The following is a 14464-nucleotide window of genomic DNA, read 5'->3' as shown; positions in this document are numbered from 1 at the left end:
TAAATAAATATATTCGTTTTTCTCGTAGGATAAACATTAATAATACACATTGAATAATCTAGATAAATATTAAATAAACTTCCCTTTCTTCATTTTTTCCTATTTCTTCTTCTGCAACACTTGGTTACATTATTATCAAGAAAGAATGAAAACAAAAAAAACAGTTGTGTTTAATCCAACTGTGTCCTGCCACAAATGTGGAGAAATAACTGAAAAAAAAAACTATATATTTTCACATATTTTTTGTTGTTCTTTATAGAAAAGAAAAGAAAAATTCTCTCTCAAAAAATAATGAAGCAAAATAAAGAAGAAAAAATAAATAAAAATCGGCAAGCTCCCGTTAAGGTATATATATAATACTATAGATACTAGCTAAGCTCAAACAAGCTAGCTGCTGTTGCTATTGGTAACATTGACATTATTTCCGTTATTATTGGTATTGTTATTATTGTTGTTACTCACGTTATTCGAATGAGTCCCACTAATGATGGAGGTGATAGCGGCGGCTAAAGCAGCTGTAAAATTGGGATCGGCGGCAATGGCAGCGGTGGCTGCATTGACACTTTCACTCAAAGAGTTTTGTGGCGGGGAAGAAGAGGAAAAGGAGTGGTGGCCTAATAAACGAGCTGCCACCGTTGTTGGAGCCAAACTATTTTCTTGTCCAAGTGAGGACATTTGAAGGCCAGAGAATTTGGATTGGTTGTTGTAAATAGCCTGACCTCCTAAGATTTGAGGCAGTAATGCTGCGGCTGCAGCTGTGGTGGCCGAGCTTGCGTTTTGCTGCAAAGCTAAGTGGAATTGCGGCGGTTGAGGTGGCTTTTGGAGGTGTAATGGGTTGGGGGATTGAGTGAGGTCCAATGTAACAGTGGGAAATGGTGCTGAGGCTGATATAGTGGCCATGCTTGAGGAGCAAGGAAGCATGGCCCTTGCTAGAAAGTTTGAGTTCATTATGCCATCTGAGCTAGACATGGAGCCAGATAACAACATTCTTGCGGCCGACGATGTTGTCGACGCCATCGCCATCGCTGGAGGTGGCAATGGATGGTTGTGATTGCCTTCGTATGTTGTCACCAGGATCGTTCGATCTTCTGCACATCTTTGTACCTTCACATTTATAATTGTAGTGTAGTTTAGTCAATGAATATATTTATAATTGTAACAACTTGTATTTAAGTTTTAGTCAATTAATGTTTCAGTTTGGAGACTTTGATGTGTGAACAAATTAATAATAAATCTGAACGTTAAAAGAAGAAAAGAAAAGCGATTTGCAGACTATTTATTTTTCATTTTTAAATTTATCACTATTTTTTAGCAATACTTAGCTTAGGATTCCCCACGTAATGAAATTAATAATGAAAGTTGTAAATAGTAATTCAATTTATTTCTTTTAAAAGAGCACAAAAAGCGTCACTAAAGTTTTTTTTTTTTTTTTTCTGTGTGTACACTTTAATTACTATACAAAACAAAAGTGACTTAATTTTAAAATATCATCATATACTTTATTACTAAATATAGTAAATAATAATAAGGTCAGTAGTCAAAATTACCTAAACGAAAGTAAATTAACTTACTTGCTTTCGAACTGGGCAGCCAGCAGCCATGGTGCATCGATAATAAGCTCGAGGACATGGGTTCCCCTTTGCCATTTTTTGGCCGTATTTACGCCATTGACAACCATCAGCAATCTAAAATTTCAATAAATAATAAATTAAAAAATATTCACATAAAAAAATATATAATTAGAAAATATAATTTCCAATTTAATTTAGATATAATACATAAGACGTGTGTATATACCATTGGAGCCTCGGATCGAGCTCGAACTGAAACTCGAGCCTTTCGCATAGTAGCTTCAGTTTGATCAGAATCTTTGACAGAGCCAGACGACGTCGTTCTGGGCAACTTGTTTGGAACCCAACCAGCTTGAGACGATTGATCTGGATCACTATCTTCTCTCCCAATTAATGCTCGGTTGACTTCCTTCTTTTCCATCTGATCATCTCCGCCGTGTCCATTTTTCACCAATTCCGATCTTCTTTCTTCCGATGAAGACAGTGAGGTCTCGTCTGCCTCTCCATTATTGGCAAGCCCAAGATCCATAAATCGCCTCGGCACCACTGGCTGTACTTTTCCTTCATTAATATTAGTACCGTTTGTAAGATTAATATTTTGATCATCATCATGATCATTATTATTATTATTACCATCTTCTAATACTTTTTCATCGGACTTATTTCCAGTTTGCGTTATGTATAGCTGCATCTGTAGAGCGTTGTAGCTGTTGGTCACTTGGTCAAGCGCGATTTTCAATCGCTGGTTCTCAGATTTCACTCGTTGAAACTCAGTATGAAGAACCACCAGCTGAAATTATTGAATTGATGATACAAAATTAATACTTTATTCATATATTAAACATCAAATCTTAATCCATGTTATATTTATATATACATACCTCAGTTGTGGGCTTTTTGTCCTCTGCAGCTGCGTCGTTTGATACACCATCATCTACCATTGATTGTTCACTACTCGTGTTTGTTGTGAGAAGATTCAAACCAGTCTATAATTTGATGAATTAAAACTAATTAGTTTATTTATATATATATTATATTACCAAAAAAAAAATGTAATTATGTATACATACTCACGTTTACATTCATGTCTATATCAATTTGTTCATTAAAACTTTTGTGATGATCAATCATATCATGATAGGAGGAGGGAGAAGGCTTGATATCCCGGTTTCTGTTCTCGGCAAAGAAATCCATCTCGTTGATAATGACCGTCCGATTATTATTGTTATTTTTCTCATCGGATGGCTCTGGAGAATTGTTATCTTTGTGGTGGGTGTAATTGAGGTTGACTGGGAACTGAAGAGTTTGATGATGGTGGTGATGATGTGGAGGAGACCTTTCATGATGATGAATGGTACTGCTTGCATCCATGGAATTAATAGAATTATTACTGATCTTGTTGTTGTTGTTGAAGTCTTCTTCAAAGGAGTTGAGTACTGTAGGTTTATGGATAAAGAAACCAATTGGATCTGAATCAATGGGGAGTCCACTTCCTTTGGCCATAAATCAAGAAAAATTATAGAGAGAGAAAGAACAGAAAAGAGAGAGGATGAGAAAGAGAGGGAGAGAGAGGTGTCAAATCTTTGAATGATATGCAATGGACTAGGCATTAAAAAAGGGAAGTTGAGACTTTAGAAGAAGACCAAATAGTAGTAGTACTAGCAACAGATCAGAGGTGTGGTATTTGTGCTAAAATGTTTTCTATTTCTTAGATTTGAAAATAAACACATCTCTTTCTTATTTTTTTTTTTTAATTTCTTTCTGAAAAATTCATTTTTATATATCTTTTTAAGGGTATTAAAAACAAATAGTCATGTCATGTTATTTGTAAACTTGCATATATCACCCAAATGTGAGGGCATGGTTTATAAGTTGGGAGCTTTATTAAATACCATATGAGTATATTCTAATTTTCAAAAAAATTAATATTAATAATATTGTCTTTTCAACTACTCTTATATAAAATATAGTCCATTTTTGTTCAAAAAAAAAAAAATACAGTCCATTTCAAAAAATGTATATATATATTTATAAAATAAAGTCTTTTTTAATATTTAATTTGTGTATACAGTTTTGTTTTTTCTTATATTTAATAAAAACATCTCCTTTTTCCTCCGATCGAAATTCAGTCGACATAGAACATTTTTTTTAAAAAAATTAATATATATACTTAAATTGAACGTATAGAATTTTTATTTATTTATTTTAATTCAAACATCACGCAATTGTCCTTAAAAAAAATTATGCAATTTTATTTTTTTGAAAAATAGGGAATTCATAAACTTAAGTGTTTATAATAATTACTTATAATTATAAATGAATTGATATACTCTCAAGAGTGTTTATAAGTAATTTTCCATCTAATTCACAATGCAAACATATAAGGCTACCTCAATATTTTCCAACTCAAATTGCATTTCCACTGTGAAACCTTCTTACTATAGCATTTATGGTTATTAGAAGTGAAGGATTCCGTTAGTAATAGTGGTGGGGTCCGCTAGTAATAATCCGCCAATAATATTTCTAAAAATGAGTATTAGCAGCGGACTGACGCTCGCCGCTAATAATAGTGTCAGACACATAAATTGACATTATTAGTAGCGGCAAACCAATACGCCTCTGATGCTTTTTTTTATTTTATTACATGTTAATATTAATAACAATTAAAATTAAAAATAAAAATATTGCTCATTTAGATACACTACTACAAGAAAAGGCTTTTTATCCCGGTTTCACTAAAATAAAAACCAGGATATAGGCCAATAAGATAAAAGGTATTTAAAAAATCGAGATAAAGGAATACTTTTTATCCTGATTTTTTCATGAAAATCGACATTTTATCTCGGGATAAAAAGTATATATCCCTTTTATCCTGGTTTTTAGAGAAAAATAGGATAAAATGGTACTTTTAATCCCATTTTTGATGAAAAAACTAAAAGGTACCATTTTATTCTACTTTTTATGAAAAATCTGGGATAAAAAGTCACCTTAATTTTGATCCCATTTTTCAAAGGGCTATTTTCAAAAATATGGGAAAAATTATTAAGGTTATGATAAATATGGCATAAAAAGTAAATACCACTAAATATGGCATTATCTAACCAATCAAACTAAAAATATGGTTTTTTTCTAAAAAAAACCCTACAAAACATTAAAAAGAAATCTGAATTTAAAATTCATAAAAAATAAAAACTTAATTAAATTACCATAAAAAATATTAAAATTCTCTTCATATTTATTTTTTTAAAAAAAATAAAACAAATAAAACTATAGTGATTGCCGAAGTTGTCACTCGTGCTGGAAAAGTCACCGGAGTTTACTGTCGGCACCGGAAAAGTCGTCGGAGTAGCCGCCGGTGCCGAAAAAGTCACCGGAGTTGCTGCCGGCGCCAAAAAAGTCGTCAGAATTAGCATTGTCGCTGGAAAAATCACCAAGAAACCGGTTTCTTGATGTTAGAAACCGGTTTCTTGGTGATTTTTCAGTAATTTTACCAGTGACAATGCCAAGTCCGACGACTATTCTGGAGTTTGATGTCGGTGCCGAAAAAGTTGTCGGAGTAGTTCCCGGTGTCGGAAAAATCGCCAGAGTTATTGCCGGCGTAAAAAAAGTCGTCAGAACTGGCATTGTCGCCAGCAAAATCATTAGAAAAATCACCAAGAAAGTGGTTTTTTCATCAAGAAACTGGTTTCTTCACCAAGAAAGTGGTTTCTTCATCAATGAACTAATTTTGTTACACAACAATAATAAAGATTATGAAAACAAAACAAAAATGATATACACTGAAAATAATTGAAACCAGTTTCATCAATCAACCAAATAGAGAAAAAAAATATAAAAAAATTACCAAGAAACTGGTTTCTTCATCAAGAAACCGAAAAAAACCAGTTTCTTGGTGATTAGCCCGATAATTTTTCCGTGACAATGACAATTTTGACGAATTTCCTAGAGTTTATCGTTGGTACCGAAAAAGTCACCGAGTAGCTGTCTTGTATTAGTCGTCGAGTTGCTACCAACGCTAGAAAATTCGTCGAGCCATTGTCGTCGAAAATTACGGAAAAATTACCAAAAACTGGTTTCTTCATCAAGAAATCAGAAACCAGTTTCTTGGTAATTTTTCTGGCGACTATGCCAATTCTAATGACTTTTCTGAAGTTTACTGTCGGTGCCGGAAAAGTCGCCGAGTAGGCGCGTCAGAAAAGTCGTCAGAATTGGCATTGTCAACGGAAAAATCACCAAGAAACCGGTTTCTTAGACTTTAAGAAACCGGTTTCTTGGTGATTTTTCAGTGATTTATCCCGCGAAAAAGCCAATTCCGACGAATTTTCCGGCCGCGCAAAGAACTCCGACGACTTTTCCGGCACCGACCGCTACTCCGGTGACTTTTCCGGCACCGGAGAACTCCGTGACTTTTCCAGCATCAATGACAAATAAAACTTCCTAAACAAATAAAAACAGTAAATATGGGATTTAGAAACCTAATTACATATATATGGCATATCAAATACCATACAAAAACCTAAAAACAAAAAAATACCATATAAATTGGCCAAACTTAAATGTGCCATATTTATCATAAGAACTTTTAAAATCCCATACTAAGTGTAATTTCCTCTGATAAATATGGCATAAAAAGTAAATACCACTAAATATGGCATTATCTAACCAATCAAACTAAAAATATGGTTTTTTTCTAAAAAAAAACATACAAAACATTAAAAAGAAATCGAATTTAAAATTCATAAAAAATAAAAACTTAATTAAATTACCATAAAAAATATTAAAATTCTATTCATATTTATTTTTTTAAAAAAATAAAACAAATAAAACTATAGTGATTGCCGAAGTTGTCACTCGTGCCGGACCGGAGTTTACTGTCAGCACCGGAAAAGTCGTCGAAGTAGCCGCGGTACCGGAAAAGTCGCTGGAGTTGCCGCCGGCGCTGAAAAAGTCGTTAGAATTAGCATTGTCGCTGGAAAAATCACCAAGAAACCGGCTTTCGATGTTAGAAACCGGCTTTCTTGGTGATTTTTCGCAATTTTACCAAAGGACAATGCCAAGTCCGACGACTATTCCTGAGTTTGATGTCGGTGCCGAAAAAGTTGTCGGAGTAGTTCCCGGTGTTGGAAAAATCGCCGAGTTATTGCCGCGTAAAAAAGTCGTCGAATCGGCATTGTCGCCAGCAAAATCATTAGAAAAATCACCAAGAAAGTGGTTTTTTCATCAAGAAACTGGTTTCTTCACCAAGAAAGTGGTTTCTTCATCAAGGAACTAATTTTGTTACACAACAATAATAAAGATTATGAAAACTAAACAAAAATGATATACATTGAAAATAATTGAAACCAGTTTCATCAATCAACCAAATAGAGAAAAAAATATAAAAAAAATTACCAAGAAATCGGTTTCTTCATCAAGAAACCGAGAAAAACCAGCTTTCTTGGTGATTAGCCCGATAATTTTTCCGGCGACAATGCCAATTCTGACAAATTTCCCAGAGTTTACTGTCGGTACTGAAAAAGTCACCGGAGTATTTGTCGGTGTATTAGTCGTCAGAGTTGCTACCAACGCTAGAAAATTCGTCAGGCCATTGTCGTCAGAAAAATTACCGGAAAAATTACCAAAAAACTGGTTTCTTCATCAAGAAATCAGAAACCAGTTTCTTGGTAATTTTTCTGGCGACTATGCCAATTCTAATGACTTTTCAAGTTTCTTGTCGGTGCTTAGGAAAAGTCGCCGAGTAGTTGCCGTCGGAAAAGTCGTCGAATTGGCATTGTCAACGGAAAAATCACCAAGAAACCGGTTTCTTAGACTTTAAGAAACCGGTTTCTTGGTGATTTTTCAAAGGATTTTTCCGGCGAAAATGCCAATTCCGACGAATTTTCCGCGCGGCAAAGAACTCCGACGACTTTTCCGCACCGACCGCTACTCCGTGACTTTTCCCGCACCAGAAGAACTCCGGTGACTTTTCCAGCATCAATGACAAATAAAACTTCCTAAACAAATAAAAACAAGAATATGGGATTTAGAAACCTAATTACATATATATGGCATATCAAATACCATACAAAAACCTAAAAACAAAAAAATACCATATAAATTGGCCAAACTTAAATGTGCCATATTTATCATAAGAACTTTTAAAATCCCATACTAAGTGTAATTTCCTCTGATAAATATGGCATAAAAAGTAAATACCACTAAATATGGCATTATCTAACCAATCAAACTAAAAATATGGTTTTTTTCTAAAAAAAAACATACAAAACATTAAAAAGAAATCTGAATTTAAAATTCATAAAAAATAAAAACTTAATTAAATTACCATAAAAAATATTAAAATTCCCTTCATATTTATTTTTTTAAAAAAAATAAAACAAATAAAACTATAGTGATTGCCGAAGTTGTCACTCGTGCTGGAAAAGTCACCGGAGTTTACTGTCGGCACCGAAAAAGTCGTCGGAGTAGCCGCCGGTGCCGAAAAAGTCCCCGGAGTTGTTGCCGGCGCCGAAAAAGTCGTCAGAATTAGCATTGTCGCTGGAAAAATCACCAAGAAACCGGTTTCTTGATGTTAGAAACCGGTTTCTTGGTGATTTTTCAGTAATTTTACCAGTGACAATGCCAAGTCCGACGACTATTCTGGAGTTTGATGTCGGTGCCGAAAAAGTTGTCGGAGTAGTTCCTGGTGTTGGAAAAATCGCCAGAGTTATTGCCGGCGTAAAAAAAGTCGTCAGAACTGGCATTGTCGCCAGCAAAATCATTAGAAAAATCACCAAGAAAGTGGTTTTTTCATCAAGAAACTGGTTTCTTCACCAAGAAAGTGGTTTCTTCATCAAGGAACTAATTTTGTTACACAACAATAATAAAGATTATGAAAACAAAACAAAAATGATATACACTGAAAATAATTGAAACCAGTTTCATCAATCAACCAAATAGAGAAAAAAAATATAAAAAAAATTACCAAGAAACTGGTTTCTTCATCAAGAAACCGAGAAAAACCAGTTTCTTGGTGATTAGCCCGATAATTTTTCCGGTGACAATGACAATTTTGACGAATTTCCTAGAGTTTACTGTTGGTACTGAAAAAGTCACCGGAGTAGCTGTCGGTGTATTAGTCGTCAGAGTTGCTACCAACGCTAGAAAATTCGTCGAGCCATTGTCGTCGAAAATTACGGAAAAATTACCAAAAAAGCTGGTTTCTTCATCAAGAAATCAGAAACCAGTTTCTTGGTAATTTTTCTGGCAACTATGCCAATTCTAATGACTTTTCTCGAAGTTTCGGTCTTGCGGAAAAGTCGCCGGAGTAGCTGCTAGCGTCAGAAAAGTCGTCAGAATTGGCATTGTCAACGGAAAAATCACCAAGAAACCGGTTTCTTAGACTTTAAGAAACCGGTTTCTTGGTGATTTTTCAGTGATTTTTCCGGCGAAAATGCCAATTCCGACGAATTTTCCGGCGCCGGCAGCAACTCCGACGACTTTTCCGGCACCGACCGCTACTCCGGTGACTTTTCCGACCTACAAAGAACTCCGTGACTTTTCCAAAGATCAATGACAAATAAAACTTCCTAAACAAATAAAAACAGTAAATATGGGATTTAGAAACCTAATTACATATATATGGCATATCAAATACCATACAAAAACCTAAAAACAAAAAAATACCATATAAATTGGCCAAACTTAAATGTGCCATATTTATCATAAGAACTTTTAAAATCCCATACTAAGTGTAATTTCCTCTGATAAATATGGCATAAAAAGTAAATACCACTAAATATGGCATTATCTAACCAATCAAACTAAAAATATGGTTTTTTTCTAAAAAAAAACATACAAAACATTAAAAAGAAATCTGAATTTAAAATTCATAAAAAATAAAAACTTAATTAAATTACCATAAAAAATATTAAAATTCCCTTCATATTTATTTTTTTAAAAAAAATAAAACAAATAAAACTATAGTGATTGCCGAAGTTGTCACTCGTGCTGGAAAAGTCACCGGAGTTTACTGTCGGCACCGAAAAAGTCGTCGGAGTAGCCGCCGGTGCCGAAAAAGTCCCCGGAGTTGTTGCCGGCGCCGAAAAAGTCGTCAGAATTAGCATTGTCGCTGGAAAAATCACCAAGAAACCGGTTTCTTGATGTTAGAAACCGGTTTCTTGGTGATTTTTCAGTAATTTTACCAGTGACAATGCCAAGTCCGACGACTATTCTGGAGTTTGATGTCGGTGCCGAAAAAGTTGTCGGAGTAGTTCCTGGTGTTGGAAAATTCGCCGGAGTTATTGCCGGCGTAAAAAAAGTCGTCAGAATTGGCATTGTCGCCAGCAAAATCATTAGAAAAATCACCAAGAAAGTGGTTTTTTCATCAAGAAACTGGTTTCTTCACCAAGAAAGTGGTTTCTTCATCAAGGAACTAATTTTGTTACACAACAATAATAAAGATTATGAAAACAAAACAAAAATGATATACACTGAAAATAATTGAAACCAGTTTCATCAATCAACCAAATAGAGAAAAAAATATAAAAAAAATTACCAAGAAACTGGTTTCTTCATCAAGAAACCGAAAAAAACCAGTTTCTTGGTGATTAGCCCGATAATTTTTCCGGTGACAATGACAATTTTGACGAATTTCCTAGAGTTTACTGTTGGTACTGAAAAAGTCACCGGAGTAGCTGTCGGTGTATTAGTCGTCAGAGTTGCTACCAACGCTAGAAAATTCGTCAGGCCATTGTCGTCAGAAAAATTACCGGAAAAATTACCAAAAAACAACCAGTTTCTTGGTAATTTTTCTGGCGACTATGCCAATTCTAATGACTTTTTTGAAGTTTACTGTCGGTGCCGGAAAAGTCGCCGGAGTAGCTGCTAGCGTCAGAAAAGTCGTCAGAATTGGCATTGTCAACGGAAAAATCACCAAGAAACCGGTTTCTTAGACTTTAAGAAACCGGTTTCTTGGTGATTTTTCAGTGATTTTTCCGGCGAAAATGCCAATTCCGACGAATTTTCCGGCGCCGGCAGCAACTCCGACGACTTTTTCGGCACCGACCGCTACTCCGGTGACTTTTCCGGCACCGGCAGCAAACTCCGGTGACTTTTCCAGCATCAATGACAAATAAAACTTCCTAAACAAATAAAAACAGTAAATATGGGATTTAGAAACCTAATTACATATATATGGCATATCAAATACCATACAAAAACCTAAAAACAAAAAAATACCATATAAATTGGCCAAACTTAAATGTGCCATATTTATCATAAGAACTTTTAAAATCCCATACTAAGTGTAATTTCCTCTTTTTCAAATGTATAGGTTTTTCATTTTTTTTCTTTTAATTTTATTACATTTCATTTCATTCATTTTTTTTTCAATAACTAATAAATATAATTTTTATTTTTATAATCATATAGAGTATGTATAAAAAAACTTACTTAAAAATGAATGATTAATATCATTTTTAATAATAACAATAATAATTGATAAGTTCAATTCTAAATAACACTTTATATATTATGCATAAATCTCTAAAATACTCACATAGTGTCTAAATAAATACAATAAAATACTACTAATTAATTTTCAAATAGCAAGAGAAGCAATTGATTTAACCACTGTTGTCGAAGCGGTAGAGATGTTCTTCCTAATATTGGGATAGACCGCCAAATTGTCAATTAAATTAAAAAAAAAAAAAAAAACTAATTAAGATGATAGTACTTTTATATGTTTGTATTTATAGTAAAAATAAATATATACTTACTATTTTTTTATTGACTGTAATATGACTTGAATGTTGAAGCATATCACGAATGTAAGTTAGTACATAATAACCACATTCGTAATTGTATGCTTGTTTTGAACAAACAAAGGGATATATTTGCGGTCCCTTTGGGCCAAATACAATAGTATTTGAACTAATAATTGCATATGTACTGTTAAAGATATTAAAAAAATTATAAGTTAAGCATTTAGAATTTAATAATTGATGATTATAGTAGAATGAATAGCTTAAAGTTCTAAACTTACGTATTTATCATCTTAGCAATGATTGTCAGGATTTTAGATTTAAGCGGGTTTAAGAATACAACTCTTCTCGATGTCATTGCTATAATCAACCCAATGCTTGCTGAAAAAAGTGACAATGTTATATTAATATAAAATAAATATTATAGCGAAAGTGAAATAGAGGTGTGATTCTTACCCTATGTTCCATGGTGTAAAAAAATATTATCCTACTTGAGTCATAGTGTTTAACCACAATGATAATTGATTGATGGCTATCACCTTGTCCTGCTGATTATTATAACTAAGAAGCTCGACATCATAAAACTTGTATCTGTTTTTGTCTTTAATTTAAATTTTCCCAAAATTATTTTAAGTACATAACAATACGACAAATGGACAGAGTTTTTCCTTATATCTCCACACAGTCAATCAAACCCAGAACCTACTTCACTACGGATGAATATCTAAGATATTCAAACTCCACTAACATAATATATATATGATATATTAGTCAAAGTTAAGGAGATATCTTAGTCCAAATAACATAGCTGAACTCGTAAGTTCATCTTGAGTGGCCACATGTATGACATCTTCAGAAGTTATATAGATGTGAAGTCGGTAGAATAAGGATGGGTTGACAGGAACCATCATATACTCATTTTTACCATTTACTCTCATATATTCCAAGAACATGGTCTGAAGAGAAATATGAGTCTTGTTGAGTACCTTTGCAATGAATGACTCATAAGATTCAGTGGAATCAAGATGTTCCATTGTCTTCTCTTTTCCTTTACATTTCTCTTTCCCCTTCGAGTTGCTTGAACTATGAAGCTTCTTAATTAGAGGATCCTACATAATTATAAGTAAAATTATAATACAATTCATATATAATATAACATTAATGTAAATACAAGTAAATTATTGCATACCTCTTCAGTAAAAATGAATTCCTTAGGCCAAGGAACCATGTGTTACATGCATCATAAACATAGCGTATTGCACCACATGGATATGAGATTTAAGCTTCCCCTTGAATAACTTGTGTGATTTGAACCCGTGCATAATCATTTGAAATTATGTCACCATAATATGAAAAGAAACCAACCGCCTCAATTATGACACACCCTCAGCCACGACATTGTCAATGTTATCCGAACATAATTTTACACATTGACTTACACATTGACTTACATCCTCATAGTCCATTGGTTGTTCTTGGTGTTCATAGTTGTCGGTCGGTTCTTGGTCTTCATATGCCAAGGGTTGTTCTTATTCTTCATACAAGCTGGTCTGTTCTTGGTCCTCATAATAGTCTTCATGTCGCTCTTCATCTCTATATTCATTGTCTAACTTTTGAAGCTCTTCTGTTTGTGCATTTCTTTGTGCCTTTAGCCTCTCAATTTCAGTTTTTAATCTCTTGATTTCAGTGACATGTTCACTATCGACATCGACCACAACTTTTTTCTTTCTTTGTGTTCTACCAAACACAGTAGAATTCTTTGAAAATGACCTACAACATAATGTACCAACTTAGTATCCCTTTAAATATAGAAAAAAAAAAGAAGTAATATGACTCAATTAAAGAAACATCATACCCAACAACTCTAACACGACCTGGGTGCTCATGTATGCCTAAAGCTTACGTTAAGATATCATTCCGACCCTTAGCTTCGATTTCACCAGTATTAACTTTCTCTTTTAATTTATTCTGTGAATCAAACCAGTGACGAAGTTAGTAACTTACATATTATTGTTCATTCTTACCATAATTGACATACTTACTATTTTCTGCTTAATTTCCTTGTCATATTCTGCGATCAAAGTATTGTTCTTTGTCCGCACTCTCATCCAGAGTTGATATCTCTCAACATTATCAACACTGAGTTCTTTTTTCTATATATAAGAACTATATTAAATTCAGTTGGCGTGATTAAAACTTAACAGTGTAAAAGAAGTGATACAAACTACTTACCAAATCTTGTTCGACGTTGGGCATGCCTCTACGAGATGAACGATGATGAGATAGATTCATCTTGGCTCTGGCGACTTGCGCTTCACTCAAAGCCTACACAATATAATCAAAATTAAGTTTCGAAACAATTTCATAAAGTAAACTATCAATAAAGATTACTAAGTGGAATTTTACCAAAAATTCAGGGGTAAGACGAGTTAGAACAAAGTCATTCCAGTCTTTATTGTTAAGTTCTGGATACTTCTCCGGAGTATCACAAAGCTCTTCTATCCTACCACTTTTAGCAATCGAGAGGATAATCGTTCGGGTCAGGAGCTTAGACTTATACGTTTCTGGAAGGTCGAAAGCATCCTAAAATCACAAAAAGAATGGATTAGTAATTAAAAGTGTTGAATTAAATGTGTTGAAATATATATATATACACAAAATTTAAGTCTTACATGTGTCTCCTTTCATATTTACTCCTTGAGTTTCGAATCTACATGTCTCCAATCATCATAATTTAGAGAAACTGTAGATCTTTCTTTAACCCTAATCCATGATTGCATATCTGCATATGTTATTCCTATAGATTCTCCTTTCTCATTCCACTCTAGTTTTTTCTTGCGTCCTTGAGCTTTCAGATTGTTGATGTTATTCTTTTTTATCATGGCTCGCCCTTTTGGCTTATTTGCATCTTATAGAATCAATCAGATCAGTTATGTAAAATACTTGTTTCGCTTGGGTAGCCATGATAAAAGGATCGTTCTTGCTACCTCTTTTGCTTAAATCAACCAAAGTGAAACTAAGTTCATCTGTTCTAACTCCGCCTTTATTCTCTACCCAAGAGCATTTAAGAAGTAGAATTCGAAGCATTCCATAATCAAGCTCCCAAATTTCATCAACAATCCCATAATATGTCATAGTGGATTGCACCAGGTT

The 14464-nt window shown here is 33.8% G+C and overlaps 1 protein-coding gene across 2 annotated transcripts; it reads right to left on the bottom strand.

The window, feature by feature from the left end:
* On the bottom strand, window positions 1-3420 carry LOC115701153 (probable WRKY transcription factor 31). Of its 2 annotated transcripts, XM_030628862.2 has the most exons (6): window positions 2646-3326; window positions 2453-2557; window positions 2205-2361; window positions 1798-2132; window positions 1572-1685; window positions 1-1104 (listed from the first exon to the last, which is right to left on the bottom strand). In XM_030628862.2, the coding sequence occupies exons 1-6, from the start codon at window positions 3072-3074 to the stop codon at window positions 388-390; spliced, it is 1857 nt and encodes a 618-aa protein (XP_030484722.2). In that variant the 5' UTR covers window positions 3075-3326; the 3' UTR covers window positions 1-387. The 2 variants fall into 2 exon arrangements, with proteins under 2 accessions (XP_030484722.2, XP_030484721.2); XM_030628861.2 differs by having other exon boundaries at window positions 1798-2361; window positions 2646-3420.
* Window positions 3421-14464: the final 11044 nt, after the last annotated feature.

Source organism: Cannabis sativa, chromosome 8, assembly GCF_029168945.1.
Source record: "Cannabis sativa cultivar Pink pepper isolate KNU-18-1 chromosome 8, ASM2916894v1, whole genome shotgun sequence".
NCBI lineage: Eukaryota > Viridiplantae > Streptophyta > Magnoliopsida > Rosales > Cannabaceae > Cannabis > Cannabis sativa.
Note: the sequence above shows the minus strand (reverse complement) of the source record. Positions and strands in the feature narration are given on the sequence as shown.

Bases quoted from the DNA above. Each gene is read 5' to 3' on its own strand.
- LOC115701153 (XM_030628861.2), bottom strand. From the start codon at position 3,074: ATGGCCAAAGGAAGTGGACTCCCCATTGATTCAGATCCAATTGGTTTC. The intron at 2,558-2,645 runs GTGAGTATGTAT...ATCAAATTATAG, and splicing joins ATATAGACATGAATGTAAAC to ACTGGTTTGAATCTTCTCAC. The intron at 2,362-2,452 runs GTATGTATATAT...CAATAATTTCAG, and splicing joins ACAAAAAGCCCACAACTGAG to CTGGTGGTTCTTCATACTGA.